Source organism: Carassius carassius, chromosome 14, assembly GCF_963082965.1.
Source record: "Carassius carassius chromosome 14, fCarCar2.1, whole genome shotgun sequence".
In the NCBI taxonomy this organism is placed as follows: Eukaryota; Metazoa; Chordata; class Actinopteri; order Cypriniformes; family Cyprinidae; genus Carassius; species Carassius carassius.
The window spans coordinates 20027410-20054692 of record NC_081768.1 but is presented as its reverse complement, the minus strand read 5'-3'; the positions used below and the strand labels follow the sequence as shown (position 1 = coordinate 20054692).

Sequence of the window (27283 nt, the reverse complement as noted above, 5' to 3'; positions counted from 1 at the left end):
TGTGTGATTAAAACAATAAAAAAAAAAAAAAAAGTTTGATTTTTAGTAGTAAGCTATGTACATTCTGCTGAACAATAGTCTTTAACCGGACTTTTGTTTTGACGGGTTGACGTACCTTTACAGTTCTGTGTATGTGATGTGACGCTAGTTTTACTCAAATCAAACGGTCAAATGCTCATGAAGTGACTCTCAGAGCAGTTCTGGAGATGTTGTTCATGTGTTCACGTCCTTATTTAGTGAGACAGCAGACGCTGAAATTACCGGAGCGTCACACGCGCTTCAGGAAGGCGCGCTTCTGCTCCATTCATTAACAGAGACACGCAGAACATGCAGGATTCATATTTAAATAGACTGTTCCGGCCATAGTTCGAATTACAGGGGGTACTGGGGGGTACTATACCCCCCAATGAAGACCCAGTACCCCCCAAAGGGACAGAAATATCAGTTTTGGGGGGGTCAGATAATTTTTCTGATATTGTGAAAAAATATAATTACAGTTACAATACAAGTCAACTCCTATTTTCACTGTAGGAACATTTTAATGTAAAGCGATTTCAGACATCCCTATTGTGGACCGTACCATTTTTAACCACCGTGGCTAGAAGCAACCAGGGCTCGCAAAATCGCCTGCCCGACGTCCCGGGGCTATTGTGTTTTCCAGTCGGGCTACCAAAATGCATAACCGGCCTGGTTATGCATTTTCAGATCAGTTTTACTATCTGAAATAGTGTTCGCTTCAGTCTTGTTATAATCAGATTCAGCGCGTTCTTTATCTTCAATCCGCAGCGGCGCCGAGCAGAGCAGACGTCAGAAACAGAGTACATGGTGTGTGTGTGTGTGTGTGTGTGTGTGTGTGTGTGTGTGTTTGTGTTCACCTGAGTCTCATTGGTCTGTCAATGTCAGAATTTTTGAGATGGCCAATCAAATCAAAGTAGGCGGGCTTTATATACACAGAGGCTGCTGAGCGCGAATTTGAGCAGGGTGACTCGCTTCAGTTTACGTCGAGTGCGAGATGAGATGTAAGTAACTGAAACATTTCATATTTGACCGCTTTTTTAAGTCATAGATGTGAAACGAATGACAAAAATAACCAGACAAACGAATATACTATTGTCGAATTTCGCCATTTTTAACTGAAAATAGGCCTAACTTATGTAATGTGACTAATAATAAGTTTACTGTCATTGTAAGGGGACATTAACAGAGCATTAACAAAGCCATTTTCATCATGTTTGGCAGAAGATTAATAATGAATGTGTACATGTTGAGAATTAATATACATTTTGAAAATACTGGCAACTCTGATAAAGTGAGGAAGAAGTTCCTGGGACTATTGAAATACCTTAGCAATGCCAGCTTTGTGCATGATTTAGCCTGTATGAAAGATGTCTTGCGTGAATTGAAGAGCCTGTCACTTAAACTACAAAAACGGGAGACAACCATTGTCCAGAGTTACCACCACATCAAACAGACAACAGAAATTCTAAATGCCATGAAATCGCAAGGTGGAAAGTCTGCCACAAAGGCACAACAAGGCTTGTCAGCTGGTGTTTTTAAGGGGGTGAACATTGTGGGTGACAGAGAAGGAAAGATCAACAGGCAACAATTTTATCAAGCGGTAGTGGACAATCTGACGGCCCGAATGCCAGCTGATGACCTCATTTGCATCCTCCAGCCACTTGAGAAGTCCAGCTGGCCAGAAAAACGTGAGGACCTAGTACTGTTTGGAGAGACTGAGGTCGGTACATTGGCAAAGCTCCTTGGTGAGCCAGGGAGAGAAGCAGTGGAGGAGTTCAGAAATTATAAATTACAAGGAACACTGGAGGGAGGGACTCTGAAAAAACTTATCATTGCAAGTAACACGTACTTGGCCACCTCTGCTGAATGTGAGAGAGGATTTTCGGCAGTAAATGATACAGATAGAAAAACGCGCAACAAGCTCCGTGCAAAGAGTCTGTCTTCTCTGCTTTTTGTGGACCTTAATGGCCCTCCTTTGGAGATCTTTAACCCTGCTCCATATGTGATGTCCTGGGTAAAGGCAGGGCATCGCCTTTCTAAATCATGGGTGCCAGGGAGGAAGGGAAAAGAGGCAAAACCCCGACCACTGTGGTCAGTATTTTAAAACAAGCCTGCTTTGCTGCATATATTACAACAGTGTTTGTTGGAATACATAGTCGTTTACTATTTTTCAGTGCACTTCAAGCATAATACATATACAATATGCACCTTTTACACATACTCATACATAACATACTTATGTCAGATTTGGACAGGTCTAGAAATGTAGTGCTATATAATGTAAATACAATGTCTGGAAGTAGTGTATCTGTGTTTGTGCATGTGTGTATATGTGACTCATTTGTAGGATACTGTAGTGTTGATGATACCCAGCTTGTTCTGACATTAACAGGTTAATCGGATTCTTGTATGTTACCGCTATGTAGTTCTGTGGTGGTATGGTTTTTCATAGTATGCTCCTTAATCACATTAAAGATTACTCAGGTTTCACATATCTCCAAGTCATTGTGTTGATTTGGCACTGACTACCATAGACTATAATGGAAAATTGGTTTCTGTTTATACAGTATATGAGAGGGTTGGGTCTTACCTCCAGGTCTTATGAAATCTAAAAATAAACCAAATCAATATTTCATGAAATAGGCAATAGGCTTCCTGTAAAGGTATTACTTTTACTAGTAATTAGAATGGTATTTCAGTGCACTTAACTTCTAACTTTTGGGAGTTGATCAAAACAGTTCTCTTTTAGATATATAATAACAATGAGATGTTCTGTAGCCTACTGATTATCAGTTTGTCGCATGTTTAGACCTTGTATGTGTGTTGCACAACACATGTTGCACTTGGCGATCACGGTGGGGATTGATATGGTAGTGGACCATGATGGTCATAGAAGTGAAGGAGCAGTACCCCCCAATTATGGTGGGGTAATTCGCACACTGGTTCCGGCTTAATATTTACAGATATTAGTCCACATCGTGATTTGATGTAAGTGCAATGACCTATTTTTTATTAATTCATTCAAAATTTGGCAAATTCCTTGCCATTCCGCGTTAAACTGTAAATTCCGTTTTTATGACTGGATTCCGCGATTCCCTCAGCGTTTTCTGCATCGTGGAAATCATAGGCACCTAGTTGTGGTATGCCAGCTCTATCTTGCAATGGACACACGCGACAACGTTCTCTTTACGTTTGCCCGTGCCCTCATTGCGAAAGAACCTGACGTGAGATTTAAAATAAATTAAAAGAGGCTTCGAGGCAGAGGAATTTGCCTCGATCATTTTTTGTAATCGAGTTACTCGAGGAATCGTTTCAGCCCTAATATATATATATATATATATATATAAATTATTATTTTTTGGGGCTGAACTGTTCATTTCTACAAACAACGACAAAGAAAAGAAAAAAAACAACCACATTTGAAATGAAATTTTTATATTGATTTTTTGCGAGAAAAAAAGTGATTCGATTTTTTTTTGCATCCCTTATGAAAGGTCGGAAAATTGTTAAATAGACAAACTTAATACATCTTGCCAGATAAATAATCAAGCTCAACCTAAATAGAGTTTTAGGTCCTTGACTAGTTTAACAACAAAAGTGTTAAATTGCAAGAACACAGACAACAACAAAAGACAGCAGCCTATTGCAAAACATCTGTGTGCACAGCATGAAGGCTGGAAATTGGGGTGGGGTGAGATGGTTACCTTTTTGTCCATGAGAGGGCCTCAGTGTCTCCTGGTGCAGGTGTGATGGAGGGGCAGGGTGGTGGCAGTGGCTTGGGTGAAGGTATTGGGGCTGTGGTTCATGAGGGAACATAGGAGGATTGTGGGAAGGAGGGTTTAAAACATGCAGGGAGGTGCTGGAGCGACGCGTGGGGAGTTGCACATTCACATGCTTGGACATCCTGGAGACATGAGGGTCCTTTATGAAAAAAAAAAAAAAAAAGGAATGAAAGGATGAAAAAAAGGAGGAGACATTAAAATAACATGAGTTCCCAGCAGCACCATGACAAGGACAAAAAAAGGACACACACAAACACAAAAAACTATTGGTAATAAAAAAAAAAGATGGACAATGGATATATAATTGAAATTAAATATAAAAATTAAAACATCGAAAACAACTTAAGCTGTACTTCAGTGGTTTTCAAACTGGAGTCTGCCAAATACTGGTGTCCATGAAGGATTCCAATAGATCTGTGAGATGACTGGCTGATTTAAAAATAAATAAATAAATAAATCTTATTATAACTGAAAAAGTAGTTTTCCAGCTGAAGTGATACCAGTACTTAAGTTTCATTGTCTTCTCTACAGCCACTCCAGGTGGCAGTATTCCTCTTTCAAAGTGAGTTCACAAACATTTAAGACCACACTGCCTAAAACCATGATTTCATACACACTGAGAAAAGTACTTGAAAGCTGTTTTTGCCGCAAATTAAATGGTGCTAATGTATTCTGAGTGCATAATATGAGGTTTGAGTGTTTGACCAAGTGACTTTAGTGAGACACCCACAAAGCTGCGAGATGGGGGTACATCAGTCCGTCCTCCAATGATGGTCCCACTCAGACTCCGTGCAATTCGTCGCAGGTTCTCGGCACTGTATGATTCATCCTCACCCAGTGGTGCATCATAGGCCACAGCAGACACAGGCTGCACACACACATAATGACAATACATTAGCATTTCAAATCCTTATCAAATACTAAGAAAGATCTTCACTTTGTGTGATGATAATTATACACACATCTTATACATAATACTATAACTACTACTGAAATAATGCAGGTATGCCAACGCACCCTCTGAAGTGATTTAGTGGTGTATGCTGGCGTCCTGTAGGCACTCCTCTCGATCTCTGCTGTGGGGGTTTTAGAACGACCAAGTGTGGCAGAGTATCCAGCGTTGTGCTTACGAGAAGCAGCGGGACCTAGAACACCACAGAAGTTATACAACCTGGTTCCAGAAAGGACAATTCATAAACAAATAAAAAAGTTAGGTATAACGATAGTATCATTATCTTGATATCGTGATAGCAAAACGGTCTCGACAGGGCCGGCCCTGACCAATTTGCTGCCCTAGGCAAGATTTTACCTGGCGCCCCATGCATCACAGCCCATTTCACCCTGTCATTGTGTTCATGATTTAGCATATATATATATATATATATATATATATATACACACACACACACACACACACACACACACACACACTACAGCAGAACTGTTTCCAACACTCATAATAAATCATCATATTAAAATGATTTCTAAAGGATCATGTGATAGACCGGATGTCACATGTGACACTGAAGAATGGAGTAATGATGCTGAAAATTCAGCTTTGCATCACAGAAATAAATGATAATTTAAAGTATAATAAATTGAAAACAAATTATTTTAAATTGTAATAATATATCACAATATTACACTTTTTTCTGTATTTTTGATCAAATAAATGCAGGCTTGATGAGCAGAAGAAACTTCTTTCAAAAACATTAAAAATCGAAGGGGAAGATTGAAGATTGAAGAGCCGGACTTTTTTTTTTTTTTTGCTTTATTTGGTATCATTTAGAATTAATGGTTTTTAAATAGTAGCCTATTATAAAAAAAATATGTAAAAAAAAAAAAAAAAAAAAATTCACTCGTTCACTCATTCTGGCGCCCCTATGGATGAGTGGCGCCCTTAGCATTTGCCTATACCGCCTATGCCGCGGGCCGGCCCTGGGTCTCGATATTATCGTGGTCATATGATGACATGAAACGATAGGTCCTCTGGGCATAGTGTGTCATTTTTAAAAAAGTACACTTAAAAAAATAGGCCAACAGTTATGCTTTATTTTGCAGCAGATGATTACAGCATTTCTCTAGATTTGTAGTGAGATGCATTTTTGTAAGCCTGTGTTCACTGAAGCCGGAGTTTTCCTTCAAAATAAAAGCTCTACTGCTGTTTCCGTCAAAATAAAAGTGCAGTAAGAATTGCTGACAGCTAGCGGTTTAAATGCAGTCCAAACTCAAAATATCTCTTTCAAGTGTAGAAATTAGAAAAAAAAAATCCCTACTGTAAAGCAAAAATAATATACCATGAAACATTAATTTTCCATTTATTTAACAAAGCAACTGTTCTCTTACGAGAGCTCTCTCGTACTGCGTCTTAGCTAAGACGCTACGGGAAAAGTCTCTTTTCACGAAATACTGAAGCAAAAAATTATCCTTAATTTTGTATTTTTGTAAAGCGCATTTGCAGCAGTACACAGCCATAGGCGAGACGGCTCGCTCGCTCATTGGCTTGTTCTGCGGCAACTGCACAGCCTATCGAGCGCAGGCTGATGCAACATCAGACCAATAAGGGCGCTTCGCGCCCTTCTTGCCACTTCCCGCCGAAACGGGTGTGGCCCAACCTATAAAAGGAGCTCGAAAAGGCTGACTCACCTGATTTTTCATCTCTTCAGCGAAGCTCACGCATCGCTGGATCACGAGGAAGCAAGCGCCGTCTGGAAGAGCATATCAGCAGGACGAGCCATCCTGAAGCCGCTGGCACCGCCGCCTTCCACTGCCGTTCCTGCTGCGCTATCCGGCGCCCATATCCTTTATAATCCTTGTTCTGTGATATTCTGTGTGTGTGTTCGCCCTGCGACGCACATTCACAAAAGAGCTGCGTCTTTTTAAAGATGCCTTCGTGCGGCTTGTGCAGAACCCCGCTCAGCGAAGGAGATCGTCATGTCATCTGCGTCTCCTGTCTGGGTGAAGACCATGCAGCGCTCGCGCTCGCTGATGGCGGATGTCCTCATTGCGAGTTGATGCCTATGGTGACTCTGAGGACTCGCCTGGCATCCTTCTCGAAGCCTGCATCATCCGCTGCGCCGCAGCGCCGTAAGAAGCGCCGCTCGCAGCGCCTACCAGAACCGCCTCCAGCTTGGCCGAGCTCGCCGGTTCCCTCCGCTTCGCCGGTCTCCCCTGCATCGCTTCCCGATGCTCAGCGTCCGCTGCTTGCCGACGCGTCATCGGAGGAAGTGGATCTCAGGCCCGCGTCGGAGGAAGAAGACACGTGCTCTCTGCTTGCTTCGGGCAATGAGGGTTGGGCGAGCTCCGTGGATCTCGCGCCCGCTGCTCAGAGGCCCAGCAGACGGGGGGATATCGATAAGGAGCTGATGCGTGTACTCTCGTTGGCCGCGGCGAGCCTCGGCCTCGAGTGGTCTGCACCAGCGCCCCCTTCACGTTCCCAGCTGGATGGTAGCTATCTTCCGGATGAGCGCTCTTCCTCAAGCTTAAAACACGCCCCTTTTCTTCCTGAGCTTCACGAAGAAGTGGCGAAGGCTTGGGACGCTCCATTCTCGGCGAGAATCCGCTCATCTGTTTCGTCAGCATTCTCCACACTGGACGGTGCTAAGAACAGAGGCTACCTGTCACTTCCGCCGGTGGAACAGGCTATAGCAGCGCACCTTTGCCCGCCCTCTGCTGGACGGCGGACTAAGGCGGCGTTGCCATCCAAAGCCTGCCGCATGACGTCATCGCTGCTCGCACGGATATTCTCTGCTGCTGGGCAGGCTGCGTCTGCGTTACACACCATGGCGACGCTACAGATTTTCCAGGGCGATCTTCTCCGCAAGCTGGATGAGATGGGACCTGAAGCGATCTGTCTCGCGGATCTGAGGAGTGCTTCGGATCTCTCCCTCCGCGCTACTAAGTCCGCTGCACAGGCCATGGGACGGGTTATGGCTTTCGCTACGGTGGCTGAGAGGCATTTGTGGCTGACGCTTTCTGACATCAAGGAGTCTGAGCGCGCTGCGTTTCTTGACGCTCCGCTAACTCCTGCCGGCCTCTTTGGATCTTCCGTCAACGAGTTTGTGGAGAGATTCGCCGAGGACCAGAAAGCTTCGCAGGCGTTCAAGCACTTCTTGCCGAAGCGCTCCAGTTCTGCAGCTAGCCGCTCTAGACCGGCCCCACAGAGCTCTCAGTCACGCCCACCGCCTCCTGCTGCGCCATCACGACAGCGTCAGCAACGCAGCTCGGGACCCCGTTCTCGCTCTTCGAGCCGTCGCCCCGCGCCGCGGGAGCCGCGGCAGAGGATTGCGGTGAAGCCAGAAGCCCCGAAAGCATCCTAGCACTGCTGGGAAAGCGCCGGTGTTCGAGTTCCGCTGCGGCCGAGCTCTCACCCAAGCGCGCCGCTGTTGCAGTTCCAAGAGTTGCGACTGCCTCAGTGTCTTCTGCAATGCGCAAGCCTGCACGAGTGCCTGCTTGCCTGCACACAAAAGCCGTTATCACGGCTACCCAGATGTTTCACAAAAACAGTGTTTTTTCTGGTGTTCCGGCCACGGCCGATGGTGCTATAAATGTTGTGACGATGCCCACTCCTCAGTGCCCATCTCCACATGTAAGCACAGCCCTACACACAGGGCCTGCGCTCATAATGTCGACTCAAGTCGGTCGCGCACACTACATAGTAAACGTGCCCACAATTACTATGTCACACGCGTCACGTGGTTTCTGTAAAAACGAAACCCGTGCACGCTCGTCCGGCCACGGCCGATGGTGCTTTAAATGCAGTGACGATGCCCACTACCCAGTGCCCATCCCCGCATGTAAGCACAGCCCTACACACAGGGCTAGCGCACATAAGATCGACACAGATCGGTCGAGCGCGCCGCATAGTAAACGTGCCCACTTCCCAGTGCCCACATACACTATGTCACTTACGGCGCGGGGCTTCTGTAAAAAAGAGGCCCGTGCACGTACATTCTGCACAGGCAGACGGCGAGTTGGAAGTGGTAAAAGTGCACACATGCAGCCCACGGTTACTCGCAGATATATTGAGTCCCACGGGACCCGCTCAGCCTCCCTCCAGTCGGTTAAGCGCCGGAACGGGGTCGAGGATGAGCGATCTGCCCGCTGTGATCAGCGCGCTCCCCGCCTCAGATGCGCAGCACACTCGAGCGCAGCCGTTGCCCAGTCAACAGAGCGCGTGTCACATCCAGCCCTTAGCCATTCATGCAGATGCATGGTCAGCGCTTCCAGGGGTTTCGGATTGGGTGCTAGGCATTATAAAGAGAGGCTACTCGCTACAGTTTTCTCGACGCCCACCGCGCTTCTCAGCGCGCGTCGAAACTACGGTCAAAACAGAAGTAGCGCACATACTTCGGGCCGAAATATCAAAACTGTTGAGCAAAGGGGCTGTAGAGCCTGTGTCTCAAGCTCAAAGCGAGGGGGGGCTGTACAGCAGATACTTTCTGGTGCCCAAGAGAGACGGGGGTCTCAGGCCCATACTGGATCTAAGACAGCTGAACAAGGCATTGATGAAACGCAGTTTCAAAATGCTCACGACCAGGAAGCTCCTCGCGCAAATTCGCGGAGGGGACTGGTTCATGTCAATAGATCTGAAGGACGCGTATTTTCAAATACAGATAGCGTCAAACCACAGGCGGTTTTTGAGATTCGCCTTCGAGGGCCAGGCATACCAGTTTGCAGTCCTGCCATTCAGCTTGTCCGTAGCTCCTCGTACGTTTACGAGGTGCATGGATGCAGCGCTTGCTCCTCTCAGACTCAGAGGCATACGAGTGCTGAATTATTTGGACGACTGGCTGGTTCTGGCCCAATCACGAGCGGAGCTCGTGGACCACAGGGCCGTTTTACTCGATCACCTCGAGAAGCTCGGCCTCAGTGTCAATTGGGCGAAGAGTTCGCTGAACCCCAGTCAGACGATCCCGTTTCTGGGTATAGTTCTGAACTCGTGTTCCATGACGGCGCGACTGTCACCACAGCGCACGATGGGCATTCAGCGCGCAGCGAGTTCTTTCAGCTGCGGCGCAACTGTGTCGCTCAAACACTGTCAAAAGATGCTGGGTCTCATGGCCTCAGCATCTCCGGTTCTGCGGCTGGGCCTGCTCCGCATGCGCCCCCTGCAGTTCTGGCTGAAGGCTCGGGTGCCGCGCAGAGCGTGGGCGTCTGGCCGGCTGCATTTCAAGGTCGATCAGAGCTGTGTTGCGGCTCTAGCACCTTGGACAGCGAACGGCTGGTACCGATCAGGTGTAAGCCTGGGGACTTCCCCGAGTGTGAAAATGGTGTCGACAGATGCCTCCACTTCGGGATGGGGAGCGCTGCTCGAAGGCAGACTGTCCTTTGGCCTATGGTCAGAACGGGAAAAGCTTCATCATATCAACTGCCTGGAAATGCTGGCAGTGGAGAACGCGCTGACGCGCTTTTGTCCCCATATCAAGGATCACCACGTCGTAGTCCGTTCGGACAACATGTCCGTGGTGTCCTACATAAATCGCCAGGGCGGTCTCGGGTCCCGAAACCTGTACAGGCTGACGGAACGCCTCCTGATTTGGGCTCAACGCAACGTGCGCTCGCTGAGAGCAGTGCATGTGCCTGGACTGCAGAATCTGGGTCCAGACAGGCTGTCCAGAGGCAATGTCCCTACGGGCGAATGGTCTCTACACCCGCAAACAGTTCGGCTGTTGTGGGAGAGATTTGGCATGGCGGAGGTGGACCTCTTTGCGTCCCACGAAAACGCTCACTGCCCCGCATTCTTTTCCAAGAACGAAAGCGCGCTGTCACGGAAATGGCCGTGCTGCCCGCTTTATGCGTTCCCTCCCGTCTCCCTCCTTCCGCAGGTGATAGAACGGGTGAGAGAAACGAGATGTTCAATACTGCTTGTGGCACCTCTTTGGAAGAACCAACCATGGTTCCCAGATTTGATGCAATTAGCAGATGTCGCCCCATGGCCGGTACCGTTGAGGAGAGATCTCCTCTCGCAGGCCAGGGGCTCGATTTGGCACCCTCAACCGGAGTTGTGGTCCCTCCATGTATGGGCACTCAACGGTTACCCGCGGAGCTAGAGCTCCGTCGACACGACGTCTGTATGCCTCGAAGTGGTCGGTGTTCTCCAGCTGGTGCACAGGTCGAGGTTATTCACCCCTTAGTTGTGAGGTGACGGAGGTCCTCTCCTTCCTACAGGAGCTGTTGGATAAGGGCAGAGCCCCATCCACGCTCAAAGTTTATGTGGCGGCCATCGCGGCGTTTTCTGAAACGGCGTCCGGTCAGTCAATAGGAAGGAACGATTTAGTCATCCGGTTCCTCAGAGGAGCTAGGAGGCTGAATCCTCCTAGACCTCCGTCAGTCCCTATGTGGGACCTCGCGGCGGTTTTGGAGGCCTTGAAGGGTCCCCCTTTTGAGCCTATCCAATCGGTTAGCCTTCAGCATCTGTCGTTCAAGACAGTATTCTTGTTGGCTCTCGCTTCTGTGAAGCGTGTGGGTGATTTGCACGCGCTCTCGGTGAGCCAGTCGTGCTTGGAGTTTGGGCCCAATGACTCAAGGGTCATACTCAAACCTAGGCACGGTTATGTGCCGAAATCCCTCAACACACCGTTTCGGGCTCAGGTTATTGCCCTGTCCGCCCTGCCGGTGTCAGGGGAGGATGGAGACTCGAGTCTTCTTTGCCCTGTCAGGGTTTTAAGAGCTTATGTGTCTCGCTCTGCTGCCTTTCGGCAGACGGAGCAGCTATTTGTCTCGTTCGGTGGACGTTCCAAAGGAATGGCTGTTTCGAGACAGACTCTATCCAGATGGATAGTTGACGCCATAGCGTTAGCTTACGCTTCCAGGGGCCTTCAGTGCCCGTTGGGCGTCAGAGCACACTCCACAAGAGGCGTCGCCTCGTCGTGGGCGTGGTCTACTGGGATCTCCTTGCAGGATATATGTATGGCGGCGGGTTGGGCCTCGCCGTCTACATTTATCAGGTTCTATAACCTGGAGGTTCCCGCCTTGCAAGCAAGGCTGCTGTCGGTATAGAAGAATCAGGGCCCTGAGGGGAATTCTGAATTCATGAGCGCTATGCGCTGCCGACTGTTATATGGGCAGTATTGCGTAAGACCCGCATTGCCACATTGGTCAGGCCTTGCCGCGGCTGTGTGATGTCATATTGCCGCATCTACGGATGCTGCTAGATATGGGACGGAGGGCTTTCCCCCTTTTCTGTCCCGGACTCTCTGTGAGTCCCTCAGGTGACTGTGCACTGTAAATCCTGGGCGTTGCTTCAGGTTTATCGGTGTGTGATCCCTGCGCGGCCTCCCTAACGCATGCGCGGTTACTAAACGTAACCTCGGTTCTCTCTAGAAGAGCGAACGAGTACTGCGTTCTCTGCCGTGCGTACGATTCACTCTGGTTCGCTTCGGCGATGAAATAAATCAGGTGAGTCAGCCTTTTCGAGCTCCTTTTATAGGTTGGGCCACACCCGTTTCGGCGGGAAGTGGCAAGAAGGGCGCGAAGCGCCCTTATTGGTCTGATGTTGCATCAGCCTGCGCTCGATAGGCTGTGCAGTTGCCGCAGAACAAGCCAATGAGCGAGCGAGCCGTCTCGCCTATGGCTGTGTACTGCTGCAAATGCGCTTTACAAAAATACAAAATTAAGGATAATTTTTTGCTTCAGTATTTCGTGAAAAGAGACTTTTCCCGTAGCGTCTTAGCTAAGACGCAGTACTCGTTCGCTCTTCTAGAGAGAACCGAGGTTACGTTTAGTAACCGAGTACGTTTTACAATATACGGAACTATTACTGTCATTGTTGTTATTATTCATATATTCTAATTAGTTTGGCTTCCTAAAACACCAGTGTGAATGTAATTTAGACAGTTTATCACAAATAAAAAGAGAGTTGAGTCCCTTTTAAATTCAATGACTTTTTTCTGACTTAGGTTTTCTTAGTTAAGAACATGAGTTGGAGCGCTTACTTTAGAACTCTCATGTGCATTTTTATAAAGATTTTTTATGGTAAAACTATTTTTTTTAATACAATTTTAAATAATTGAAATGTACTGTTTTATTTTTTTTTTTACATGTTTTACATTACATTTAGTTACATGGGATCTCAGTGAAATCTTTTTCAAAATTACCTGGTCTGTTGGCTATCTGAGGGCTGGGTCCCTGTGGGGCTCGGGGCATGCTGGGAGCCTTCAAGCTGGCCTGATAAAGTGAGTCCAGCTCTGACAGCTCCTCACAGGGTGAGCCACATCCCGAGGGTGCACTATTCTGGGAGTTGTAGTATCGATTGACATTCTGGGCCCACCGCTCCACGGGCATAGGGCCGGCTGGACGCTGATCCTGTGCTGGTGAAGACAGGGATGGAGGACAGGGGGACAAAGGGGAGCGGAGGTCTGCTGGTGAGTATGGGGAGGACTCCATCAAAGTAGGACTGCCATCAGGATGTTCAAGACTGTGACAAGGCCAATTACGCAAGGGTGCCGGGAGTGATTTTTGACAGGCATCAGAAGCATGGCTGTGGGATGTGTGGGTTAGGCCGTGGAGAGACAGAGGACGAGGCAGGTTTTGCAGTCCATCCTCAGAGTTGGAGTGATCAGAAACGGAAGGTGTTTGACAGGCACTGAAATGAGATGGACTACAGGGCATATTGAGAGGAGCCGATGACTTGAGGGGAGGCTCGCAGCCGTTTACTGCGATCACAGGCACAGTGGCAGAACTGCGCATACTAGCAGTTTTTACAAAAGAGTTTGTGGTGGTAACAGGGTCTCTGGGGCCCCACGTTTGTGAGTTTGGCGAATTCTCTGTCACAGTAAGAGGACTGGAGTTGTCCTCTGCATTGGCTTGCTGCTGGAAAAGTGTTTCGGTATTGTAGGAGGAGAAAGGAGGGCCGGGGGGTTCAGAAATCGGTTTATTTGTAGACTGAGGTTTCATATGGAGAGGTGATGGTGGTCTTAATGCATCTTCTGAAACTGCCTTCTCATCCTCTTCTTTAACTTTTGTCAGAAGTATTTGGACCGGGACAGACTGCTCACTAAATGCAGAACATGAAAAATAACAATGAGTTTCTGATAATAAATAATGTGCACCTACCTGAGTCAGTATCTTGAATCAGTTCGATGTCATGCAGTATACAGATTTGTTTCAGCCTCTGTAACAACGTGACATTACCTGAGCAGCTTGTTGCAATAACATCTCTTACACTAACCTGACTTTCAATTCTTCAAGTTAAAAAAAGTATTAATCATTATTTTTAAGCCACAATGCATTTTTCCTCTGTGTGCAGGGCTCCTGGAGTGCACACAAACACATAAATACGACTGCAGCCAGCCGCAGGTACCTGAGGGGCTGTTTCTGTTCCTTCTCTTCCTCCTGTTGCTTCTGCTGCAGTTCCTGCTGCTGCTGCATGCGCTGCTGCAGACCTCGTGCTCTCCTCATGCACTTTTGCACCCTGCCCTGAGCGTTAGCGCTGCTCTCATGCAAGGTATGCCTGAGTTTAGCTACAACGCAAAAAAAAAAAAAAAAAAAAGGCAAAAGAAAAATGAATCGGATGCAGAAAATAAAGAGCCAAGTCATGGGGGACATGCAAACACACATGACAAAGAACTGAAATTAAAAGGGTTTTGAAGGGTCCTGAATTATGGGGGTTGAGGGGAGGGTCACACAAATCGGGTAGATGGGGAACCTAGTAAAACCCTTTACACAAATGTTAAATTCTCTCAAGCACAAAATGATTAAATTATAATGAAGTTGACTTAAATCAAAATGAATTGTAGTTCAGCCACTGAACTTAAAAAAAGCAAATTACACAAGCCTAACACCACATCTCAACATAATTAACTATAAATAATACAGAATGAGAATTCTTCCCTCATCACATGAGCTGCAATCTACTCAACCCTACAGAGGCTCTGGAAACTGTGAGGCGGGGGGGAGTGAGGTGTAGGTAACACACAGGGGCCAGATCATGGAAGGTGTGAGTGTGTGTGTGTGTGTATACAGTATGTGTGCAAACGTGCATGTGGTAACCCCATTAAGTGACAAAGCTCAGGGTATGACATACAAAAGACAGACAGATGTAAAATGACATTGGTAAGCAAACAGCTTCTACATCAACCGCAGACAGAAAGATAGAGAGCATTTTATTGACAGTCATAAACACTGATAGATGAAGCTGGATAGCTGGACTCATGATTCACGATAGTTACGTTTCTTAAATTCGTAAGAATGTTTGAAAGTACAATTTAAAAAAATAAAATAAAGGGATAGTTCACCCAAAAATGAAAATTTGTTGTTTATCTGCTTACCCCCAGGGCATCCAAGATGTAGGTGACTTTGTTTCTTCAGTAGAACACAAAGATTTTTAACTCAAACCGTTGACGTCTGTCAGTCTTATAATACAAGTGGATGGGAATCAGGCTAAAACATACAATAAAAAAAAATAAAAATAAAATACACAAACAAAACCAAATTAAACCCTGAGGCTTGTGATGATGCACTGATGTGTAAAGACACAAAACGATTGGTCTGTGCAAGAAACTGAACAGTATTTATATTGTTTATTATCTCTGATTCACACAATGTCCGAACTTTTAGAACTCTCCTGTTGCGCTTGTGAGGCATCTTCTTCTTCTTGCTTTACGGCGTATCACAGACTTATAAGTGCATTAGTGCCACCTATCTGAAGTAGAACATTGACACTATTTACAATCTCAATTAAGAGTGTCAATGTTCCACTTGAGAGATAGGTGGTGGTAATGCACTTAAGTCTGCAATATGCCGTAAAGCAAGAAGACGCCTCACGTGCCTGCTTGAGAACGTGCTCAGGAGAGTTATAAATAGAAATACGTTTTTTTTTTTGCACAGACCGATAGTTTTTTTGTCTTTACACTTCAATGTATCGTAACGAGCCGCAGGGTTTAATTTGGCTTTGTTTATGTATGTTTTTTTTGTTTTGTTTTATTGTATGTTTTAGCCGTGATTCCCATCCACTTACATTATAAGACTGACAGACTGCAATGGTTTGAATTAAAAATCTTTGTGTTCTACTGAAGAAACAGTCACCTACATCTTGGATGCCCTGGGGGTAAGCATATAAACATTATGATTATTACGCTGGAATGAGAGTATAGTTTCTAGCCATATCAGCCTAGAAAATCGTAACTTTTAATTTTCCGTCGGTCTTAGTACATGATGTAACCACAGAAGAATCAAGTTTTAAATAGGAAAAATACTGAAACTCTTTGGTCATTTTTGAGCAAGATGCTGATGGTCTAATCAAATTCAATGATCTATGCTAAGCTACAGCTAAAATGCTACCGCCAGACCCAGAGATCGGCTGAATGGATTCAAAAACTACTAACTCTACGGGAGTTGAAAAATTAGCATATTTTCAAAAATAGTGGAGTGTTCCTTTAAGGCTACCATAGCACTAGGTCCATGTCACACTTTATTTTTTTCCAAAATAAAAAATATTCAGAATAAGGAGCCATGTCGGCCCATGTATATGCAGACTTAAACCATGACACTAGTACTATTGTCTGAAGGCAGACAGTAAAAGTGTATCTGGTTGTATTAGAGAGAGTCTTTATATGGAACAGAGACAAACACACTCAAACACAGAGATGTACAGACACACAAACATGTGGCAGTAGTGATAGCAGGAGCAGGCTAAGGGCAGGATTACTTACACATTGCTTCATTAACCACAGACAGAGCAGCAGCCACCTCTCCTGCCTGTTCCAACCTCAGAGACTGGTCTAACAGAGACTCTGCTTCCAACACACATCTCTCAAAGCCTTCCCCTTTCCCTGCAGGTAACAAACATCATAGCACAGCGCTTTTCAGCATGGAAACCAGCACACCTGCATTTCACACACATGTACACCTGCAGTCCAAAGCTCCAAAGGATAAGCCACAGCAGAAACCCAGAAATGCACCCGGAGACAAAGCCACTCCCTTTGTCCTTGCACAGCATGCTGGCGCCTCACCTTGATTCTGGAGCTCATCCAGATCCATGAACTTGCTGGGTCTGGGGTTGAAGCCTATAGCCGCCTCTTTCTCCTTTTCCTTTCGCCTCTGTAACTCTTGCTCCTTGGCCCGGCGAGCTACTTCCTCCTGTAGCTCATCCAGTTCACTGCGGCCCTCACCTGCTACACACAAACACAAACATGAAAATATTAAGGAAACAATCTTGGAAAATCTATTGCTGCATGTACACATTCAACCAATTTTTTTTTTATTTTTTTTTTTTACAGACACCTTGAACACATATCAGATATTTGAGGCAAAGAAGCAAAAGACTGAAGAGAGAGAGAGAGAGCGAGAGAGAGAGAGAGAGAGAGAGAGAGAGAGATCAACTTTTTGGCAATCGACTTTCCAAAAAAAGTTGATTACTACATGTAAGGCAGATGACATTTTTTTGTCACCGTTATTGATTGTTATTGTTACCTACAAATAAATCTATCAGCAATAATTTTGGTCTTTTTTTCCAAAGCTGAATTAAAAATATTCAATGAAAAAGTTTAACTTGAATTTTTTTTTTGACATTTTGCCAACTAATACGTCTAAGATAAAGCACTGAAACAAAAATTAAAGCACAATAGAAATAATATATATACAAAATTAATAAAAATGACAATGACAAAATTATTAAAATTAAAATATAAAAATATTATTAAATACAATACAGCATATAACTTATACTTATATAATTATACAGCAAATAACTTCCTTTTCTTGTCTTTCATATAAAAAAAACACAAAAAAAAACACCCTGGCTATGTGTTCGGTACTAGACTAACTGAGACTTGTCATGGCACTTGTATACTGTTGTTGTTCTCTTGTTGACCTGACTGCTTCTATTGTTCTCATTTGTAAGTCGCTTTAGATAAAAGCGTCTGCTAAATGATTAAATGTAAATGTAAATGTAATTAATACTAATCTTCGACTGCTTACATAAAAACCTTTGTATCGGATTCTCTTTCTTCTTAATTCTGAATCTTTCATCATTGTTACATGGTTGAGACAGCTGTTGTCTAAACTATATGCAATCAGGCCAAAAGTACCCCTTAATATGAAAATTATCAATAGGCAATTATTTGTGTGATTGATCACTGCTGTCACTTCATAAATCTGTTACATAAACTAATTCCCACTATTAATGTGGGAAACACAGTCCTAAGTGAATACAAATAGAAAGAAAAAAAAAAAAGTAAAAAACAGATGTATGTCAAAATATTACATTTGTGCATTAAGCCTTGCAGTGTGATATCAGCCTAAGAGGCACACAATTTTAATATGCACAAAATTCTATATAACGAACAGTAGGCGGTGACCAAACACATCTATTCTGGTCACATGGAGAAGCACAAACAGATATAGCAGTTGATAGCTCTCCATAGCAGACTCATGTTCCTCAGTTTACATAACAGAAATACAGAGATAACATTTCACAGAAAGGAACAGGATGTATTTTACAGCTGATTCTGCTCAGTACTGCTTGTTTTTTATATTAAGTTCATAAACTGAAACAGCAAAAAGGGCATGTGACATCTAGTTTAAACATGCTTAATGCCTTAAGGTAAAGAACAGGTGAAATCACCCACATGTTGACTGTATGACGACTATAAACACACACGTTCATACTTTACACACCTAAACTCATGTGACTGCTGCCCTTGACTGATGCTTTGACATCCTGCAGTAGGGCACTGCTGCTCTTGGATTTGGTTACAGTCTTCCATGATGGGCTGACATCAGGTGGAGGCTTTTTCAATCCTGCCTCTTGTAAGCTGGAAAACACAGAGGAGGAGAGAGAGATAGACATGAATGATGTGCTAACAAAGATCCTTATCAGTTCAAACAAGCTTTTTCCATTATACCTGTGTGTTCCATTACTGGTGCCCTCGCTAACAGGCATGTCGAGGCTGACTGGGCTGTTACTGTTCCTCTCACTGCTCTCATAGCCGCTCTCCATCCTCTGGATAAGCCGCGGGGGCTGCTCTGATCCTCGTCTCAGGTGTCCCGGTAGGTCTCGAAAGGTGGTCTGTTCCAATGATGTCGCCAAGTCCCCCTGAGGCCCAGTGTCTTCAGACAAGAGAGCGCCTAGCTGACTGTACCCGGCCTGCTTGCGGCACTCCCTGCTAAAGATGCTGTCGATGTTGAGGGCCTCACGGCGTGGCTTCCAGGGCGGACGGTATCGCCCTCCAGAGGAGCTGGATTTGGACTCACTGCTGGTGCTGTCAGCTTCCCAGTCTCTGACTTTAGCGGTGAAGTCAGGTGGGCCAACAGAGCCAGAGGATGATGCGGAAAGCGGCCGGTTATGGATAATGTTGCTCATAGTCTCCTTAAAGTCTCGAAGTAGACTGGAGCTAGGTTTAGGTAGGGAACGAGGAACCTGCTGCTCTTTTAAAGTCTCGCCTGTAAAAGAGTGGGAGAGATAATCACTTGGAGAAAAAAAGAGGAAGGAGGAATGTTATTTTTACATCACCTAATATTACTGTACACAGCCAGTACAAGCAACAGTGATGACTAATGCAGCTCGCATTTATTGTCCAACATGCTACTTGATCCACTAATGATCTGTCAGAACATCAATCAACTGACCACAGTTGCGGTTTATTAACCAGGTTTCCATTAAAATAGCACAGCAATGTTTGCATTTTGGTTTGGTGACAGCATTGTATTGTTTAACTACATACCTTCGCTGTGGTAGCCGGCAGACAACACCTCATCTGTCTTAGAGCAACGAATCCTTGAATCACCCCGGGCCTCAAATTTTCGTGGTCTGCTGGCACTCCGTTTTCGGTCCAAAACTCCTCCCTTTCTATCTAAGACCCCATCTTTTCTGAGAGTGTGGCTCTGCACTTGATCGCTGTTAGGGCCTTTAACAAGTGAGTAACAACCAAAGACACTATTTGAGTTTTAGAGCAGTAGTGGTGCAACATTAACGTTGAACCGAGGCATTCAGAGACACTGAAAACACTTGAAAATGAACACAGTGCCTTACTTTAATGCTTTACTCCAAAATACTCAAGCACAGATTTCTTTAATTATATCACAATATTTGCTATTTGATAAATAAAACTAAATCAGATCGACCATTAATTGTGGAACCCTAAGCAGGACATAAAACAGATCACATTAAGTTTACTTCTGTATGGATCAACTCAGTGCTAATATACCTAATATTGTCTAAACTGTCTTTGATTCTAGTGTGAGTGTACAAACTGACGTACCTGTGGTTTCCAGGCTGCTGTGGGAGGCCGAGTCGTTGTCCGGGTTACAGATGACGGTTCCCTGGGAGTCAGAGGAGAAGTGGGAAGCCATAGACTCGTGGTGGGAGTGTGAATGCTTATAGCTGTAGCTGTCTGTGGAGGAGTCTGTCCGTGTGTCACTGGAAATTGACGGCTCACGGCCTGACAAAACAAACAGAAGATCTGATGCTTGGAACCCATATTGCTTTAAAAATTAGATTCTGGAGTTTTCAGTCAAAAACTGTGACTGGCAAAAAAGAGTTTTGAGAGGTGACAGGGCACTGCTATGTATTCTGGGAGGATGTTTACTCCGGTCAGAGAAGCCCATTCCAAGTTTCTATTATGTTCTGGTCCCTAAATATAGCTCTGATATAACTATGATGTAGCACAACATTTAACTCTTAGGCGAAGTTGTTGTTTTGTCTTTGTGTATTAACCTGTGCACCATTTATTCATGAGTATTGGCTATGTTTTATGGACAGGCCACTTATGATGGACTCTAATACCATCTATATTTTCGGTATATATATATATATATATAAAAGCAGACTTTGGTAGTTCAAGTAGCTCATTATATTGACATCATATCTATATCTTCTAATGAAATATATGGTTATTACAGCTGCTGATTCTTTACCGTAAATTTAACCATTTTTATTTTTACATGACAGTCTCCGCATTTTAATAGACAAGATTTGTCTATTAAGCAATGCATAGATATAATTATTATAATCAGTAGTGAAATATTACTCATTTTGTTATGAATTGAAACATCTGCTTTACTAAGTAAAATTTCCTCCTGAAGGTGCACAAAAGAAATAGCAATAAAATAAATTGGATTTATGCTGGTTTGCGAGTACCTGAATCCTCACTGTCATAGTATGCTTTAGTGTAGTGATGAAGGTCTAGACGAGAAGCCAAATCCTGAGCTGACACTGGCGTCCCCCTGGGGTCAGCATAGAGCAGCAACAGCGGCTGGTAATGCCCCTTTATACAACGGGACACCACATCCTTCCACTTGGGCCCAATCTGTGAGAGAGAAAATAAAAAGGCAAGAGGTTGAGAGTATAGATTTAAAGCAGTTTAAATAATACATTTGACAGTTTTTCCTAAATTAATCCCTAAAAAGCTCAACCAAATATTACTCTCACCTAGCTTAAAAAACAAAAACAAAGCAAAGACCAGTTGAAATGTTCTGGATATACCCTGAATAACAAAGATGAGAATGAAACTCAAGTCTGACATGTTTCCGTGATTTTCATACCAATCTTACCCCCAAGACTCAAACTTCCCAAATGGATGACTTTCTGTATGCTCCCTCCATAAACAGACAGGATGCCGAGCGAGCCGCAGTAAAAGACAAGCATGCATGAAAATTTGAAAGTGTGAGCGGGACAGTGAGCTTCAGTGTGTGTCGTTGTTTGCGGTGGACTATCATGGCGGTTTCTGTCTGTAGGCCACACCCTGCCACTGTCCAGCTGGGGTTGTAAACAATAATGGGATATCCTTGTTTTCAGACAGCTTTTGTAGGAGCTCTGCGCAGCTCACGTGCAGGTCAGCATTGGCTTGCCAGAACCCACAGAAAAAGCTGCTTCGTTTGCAACTGTCTAGGATCCACAGCCCTGCACTGCTATTAAAAAAGATAAAATTCTGCAAGTTAAGAACTACGGGAATGACACATCACTGAGTGACATCACACACATTATTTCTTTTTCCAAGTAGCTTTTATATATGCAGGAACTATTCAGTAAATATATCACTCTAATAAGTAGGGATGTACCAATATATTGGTACCACATCAGTCATCAAAGAATATTAGAGATCGGTATCAGCTGATAATGAGCATTTAATTGAGCATTCAGATTATCCTTGCAGCCTTCTAATTCTTACTGAAAGTTAATTTTTTTTTAATTATCAAAATTAATATCCATTTGTCATACCATACATTATAAAACATTGTATTATTTCTTATTTAGGTAAAACAGTACAGAGTTGTAGTATTTAGTACAATATTTTTATACTTTAAAAAAAATTCAGCATTTATTAGTTCCCAGTCATAACATGGAAAATGCAAACATTTGGGGTCAGTAAGATTTTTTGAACATTGTTGAAATTATTTTTCTATCTGAAATCTGATTTCTATTTTAGTATATTTTAAAATGTAATTTCTTCTTGTTATGGAGTCTTTACTGTAGATTCTGATCAATTTAATGCATCCATGTTGAATAAAAGTATTAAAAAATTTGAACGTTACTGTATATTGTTGGCATGTGTCAGATTTGTGCATAATAACCTAATGACGTTCACTTGCTATGAACATTGTGCCATTCCTGTCTTTATGTTATGACCATATACAGAATGTGCACTAATGACTATTGACATACATTGAGTTACTGGCATGTTCACATATACCTGCACACACAGACACACAAACACTGACTCCTAAGTGGTGAGTCAACAAGCTGTCGAATTACGTAAAACAGCACACACACATACATTCACCCACCTACCCACCCACCCAACCACCACATGCTGGGAGCCTGTGGGGCACTGCTAAATAACGAGCCAACACATTGGTCTATCCCACTTAATGATTCTACACAAACTCCCTGTGGACAGAGCAAGCAAGGAACATTAGATCAGGGCATGTATAAATAAAGCCCTAAGAACAACCCTGGCAAACCGGCAAGCTAAGGGCTGCATTTTTCACATTCAATGGTTACACAAAGCCCAGATGATTACCTCTTTCACATGAGCGTCATCGAAGTAAATCCACTTGCGGATTTTGGTTTGGAAGAAGAAAGTAGAGTAGTGTTTGCCATAGTAACAGACCACGCCTACAAGGTAGAGCTCCGCCTGTTTGGCCTTGTCCTCTGTCACTCGGTAGAACAGCTATGGGTGAAACGAAGGACGACAGGTCACTTATTACTCATAAATACAAACACATTCACATACACACATAAAAGTAGATCCCCAACCAAACCATTACAAAGATTACCTATTTTAAGTGACCATGAGATCTTTCAAAGGCATTAAAAACATCTGTGATGGAGATTATCAAATCACCACTCTTGATCTCTAGATGTATTTCAGTTTAAAATAACCATTTGTTTAGGCCTTTTGAAATGGTTTAAATTTCACATTGACACATGAACCCAGTACTTAGTGAAATGCAAACCCACTTAGGACACCTTGTGCCCGCCCTGTGTCCTATGTAAGCCCGGAATCAGGGGCAGAGAGTTGTTTTTATGAGTCATTGTAATTTACGCAACAAGTTTGACAAGTTCTGCCTGTAATTCCCATGTGCATCACAGTGATCTCAGAGTTGTAGCACTGCTGTTTGGAGCGACTGCATTTATCACCATCTATAACGTCAAAAGCTTTTGTTTTCAGCTGTGGATTTGTTCATCTATCAGCTGATTTATATCAGCGGAATTTTTTGTAGTTTGTGGGATATTTTAACAACTGGCAGAATGCATGTCTTACATCTCCGAGCCGCAGGACGGTGCCCAGGCTATGAATGACGTCTTCTGCTAGGTCAGAGTGGTCCGAGTCCCACACCAGGCCAATGGTGATGATCTCTGGGGAGTTCATCAGGACACGTCGTATACGGAGCTTCTCTCCACAGTTGCCCTGTAGAGGAGAAAAAGGGAGAGGAATTTAAACACACACACACACACACACACACACACACACACACATATATATATATATATATATGAACAGTGCCCTCCATAAGTATTGGAACAGTGCTTTCTCTGCTGTGGAGTCAAGACATTTGCAAATATGATTAAAAGATGAATATGTGACAAAACTACAGAATGCCACATTTTATTATTAGGTCTTACATGTTTTACCAAATAAAAAGGACAGCACTTTTAATGTTCATTCCACTATTTGATTTGAGCATAAGTATTGGAACAGTTGAATTTAAGGCAGATGTAAAAGATTAAAATCTAATTTAGTTGCAGATCCTTTGCATGCACTCAGAGCAGTGAGTCTGCAACCCATAGACATCTGCAGACTCTTGGTCTTCTGCTTTGAAATGCTTTTCCCTGGCTTTAATGCAGCCAATTCCAACTGTTGCTTGTTTTGGGGAGTTTCTTTCTTTACATTAAGTCATCATTAAAATTAAGAGGTTCTGTTCTAGAGACAGCCATGCATGCCTATGCCATGACACCACCTCCACCAAGCTTTACAGATGAGGTTGTATGCTTAGGATCGATCGCAGTTCCCTTTTATCTCCACACTTTTGATTTCCAATCACTCAGATAAAAGGTTAATCTTTGTTTCATCTGTCCATCAACTCATGTCTCATCTGTTCCAAAACTCTACTGGCTCACATTTGTGAACAATCTTGCATTTCTATTTTTGGTGCTGATCAGAGGTTTGCATCTTGCTGTGTAGCTTCTGTAATTCTGTCTCAAATTCTCCTGGGGACTGTAGATTGACAGAGCATCACCCCAGCTTTCTGGAGGATGTTAGTGATTTTACAGACATGTATTGTAGGGTTAATTTTCACAGCTTTTATGATTTGTCTGTCATCAACTACTGTTGTTTTTCTCAGCCGATCAGGTTGTCGTTGGTTGCTGATGTCGCCGGTAGTTTATAAACTCTTGATTTCTCCATGACCTTTGTTTTTCCTGTAGTTCTAATTGACTTCCTCTTTTCTTTTAGCATCCAAATTGCTTGCTTTTCTTTCAGAGTCGTCTTCCTCATCTTCCTCCTGGTTTGTGTGTGTCATCATTGAAAGCAAGACTTAGAATGCATAAGCAATGGATATAACTGATAAGACACATTCCCTGCTTTTAATATCTGAGGAATTAATGCAACAGGACACAGCTGAACACTTAGAAAGACCTGTGAGGCAACTGTTCCAGTACTTATGCTCACATCAGATAGGGAGATGAAACTAAAAGTGCTGATCTTCTTAGCTGGTAAAACATCTTTGTGTTGAATTACCCAAAAACAAAATGTGACATTCTGTAGTTTTGTCCCATATTCATCTTTTAATTATATTTACAGATTTCTTGACTCCACAGAAAATAGAATAATTTTGTCTTTACTGTATACTCATACATACTGGAGCTTGAAAGCACACACACACACTTACATTAGCCATTACCATTAATTCCCATTCCCCCTGCCCAAATTTACACATTCACCCTAATATAGATCAGAAATCACAGATGAACACCCATATTTTGCGTGTGTTTAGGTTGCATGAAGCATGTCTGAGGGTCAAGATAATATGTCTGTTTTTAGATCTACACAGATTGTTCTTCAGCTTTCAAATGTGTCCATTTCAAAGGGAATTCTTGCCATAGTGTCAACCCAAAACATGTTTACTTCCATGAATACTATTAAACAGACAAACATAAAAGCAAAATATCATCTACTTATGTAGTAATTCATTATTATATGTATTATATATATTATATGTTGTATATGAAAATCAGAGAAGTCAAAATTGAAGCTTGGTTTATGCTTGAGTTTAAAAAAATTACATACTTGCCAATAGGCTTAAAAAAATAATAATAAAAAAAACTTGTTTTCCTTTTGAATACAAGAAGTTTCTTATACTCAAAATATGAAATATGGTAAAAACAGCAAGGTGAAAAAATGAATACAATTTAGAAATTGGTTTGTATTTTCATACATTTTAAATAATATGAAATTTATTCCTGTGATGTCAAAGCTGAATTTTCAGCAGCCATTACACCAGTTTTCAGGGTCATATGACTCTTTCAATGCTGAAAACAGATTGTTTAATATCCATTGTTTAATATTTCTTTCGAAACCATTATACTTTTTTCAGGATTATTTGATTAAATTGACAAAGTAAAAAATAACAGTATTTATTTGAATTAGAAATCTTATGTAATATTATATATCTCACACTTCTGAAGGAAGTATTGGTTTTGTAAAAAAAAAAAAAAAATTATATATATATATATATATATATATATATATATATATATATATATATATATATATATATATATATATATATATATATATATATATATATATATCCATCCTACTGACTTATGTCATTTTGCCTCTTAAGTAAATATATCTTGTTTTTAGGATGTTTAGATATTTTTGCTGGAAAACAAGACATAAATACCGTTTAAGAAAATTCTTTTTTGCAATGTGATAAGCCGTGATCCCTAATCCAAGGAAATCCTGATCTGACATGAACACAATTGTGCGTGTTTTGCGTAAGAAGTTGGTCCTCCTCAGGGCCACGAGACAAATTAAAATTCCACTGAGTGTGTCCTGTTTTGACCCAGCGATTACTTAATGGCCACAATCCTATTCAAACTCAGACAAGCGCCACACACAGACACAGACACAGACACAGACACACAGACACACACACACAGACACACAGACACACACACACACACAGTCCCAGGCTTCATTATGCTTAATTAGCACTTGATTTGATAGAGCGGAGTGTGAGTCAGAGTGTGGTAATGCTAACCGGGCAGTTGCGCAGGTCTCCCACAGTGCTGGCGTTCCTCAGCAGCTCTCCGAACATGTCTGGGGTGGGCTTCTCCCGGCACTCCAGCATCCGCACTGCCTGGTTACTGTAGCATAACCAACACATGTCACACATTAAGATAGCACAAGCAATACACTGCAGCTCTCATATCTGTAATTACGGGTGAAGTGTTTGTATTTATTGGCTTTGATTTAACAAACACGTCAACAGCCTATAATTATTATATGAATTTAAAAATTAAAAATGAAATTTGTAACACTAACCTAAACAATTTTATGAAGTGTTTAAGGTGTGTTTGTGTACAGTGTTTTTTGTATTCAGAAGGGTTTTCAGGCAGGGCACAGTCCAGACCGGTTTGATCTGACTGCTGCAGCAGAGGTCACTGCATCTCAAAGACACTGCAACACTGCATGCCTAGAGCAACATCGCAGCTCAGGCAGGTTTCAGGGAGACAGCCTTGCCAATGTCATAATGTTACCTGGACAGGCTCCTCCCAGTGAGAGTGTGTATAGACACAGAGCGACACGTGTCATAATTTGAAAACAATGCCCACCGGCGGGGTGGGGGGTTGGACAATCCAACGCTCTCCATTGACTTTCTATTGCAGGAAGCTGCCTCCTTGTCATTTCTGACTTATAACAAAAACAGAGTTATGCCTAAAAGCTGCTATGTGACAAAGGTATACAGTAAACAAGCTAAAAAAAAACCAGAACTACGTTTTTATAAGCTGTCAACCCATAAAACGAGCGTTT

General features: G+C 43.2%; 1 protein-coding gene across 6 annotated transcripts in view; it reads right to left on the bottom strand.

Moving 5' to 3' along the window:
* Window positions 1-27283, bottom strand: part of usp54a (ubiquitin specific peptidase 54a) — a 72764-nt gene that overhangs the window by 3529 nt on the left and 41952 nt on the right. For 3 of the 6 annotated variants that reach the window (XM_059566521.1, XM_059566519.1, XM_059566520.1), the window contains exons 7-21: window positions 26511-26616; window positions 23507-23653; window positions 22763-22912; window positions 20881-21049; window positions 20003-20182; window positions 19466-19648; window positions 18647-19184; window positions 18420-18556; window positions 16754-16915; window positions 16454-16573; window positions 14104-14263; window positions 12899-13797; window positions 4818-4945; window positions 4531-4668; window positions 3723-3939 (exon numbers count right to left, since the gene is read on the bottom strand). In XM_059566521.1, the coding sequence (XP_059422504.1) occupies window positions 3723-3939; window positions 4531-4668; window positions 4818-4945; window positions 12899-13797; window positions 14104-14263; window positions 16454-16573; window positions 16754-16915; window positions 18420-18556; window positions 18647-19184; window positions 19466-19648; window positions 20003-20182; window positions 20881-21049; window positions 22763-22912; window positions 23507-23653; window positions 26511-26616 (3434 nt within the window). Of the gene's footprint in view, window positions 1-3722; window positions 3940-4530; window positions 4669-4817; window positions 4946-12898; window positions 13798-14103; window positions 14264-16453; window positions 16574-16753; window positions 16916-18419; window positions 18557-18646; window positions 19185-19465; window positions 19649-20002; window positions 20183-20880; window positions 21050-22762; window positions 22913-23506; window positions 23654-26510; window positions 26617-27283 lie in introns of those variants that run through there. The other 3 variants (XM_059566522.1, XM_059566523.1, XM_059566524.1) reach the window with 3 other exon arrangements.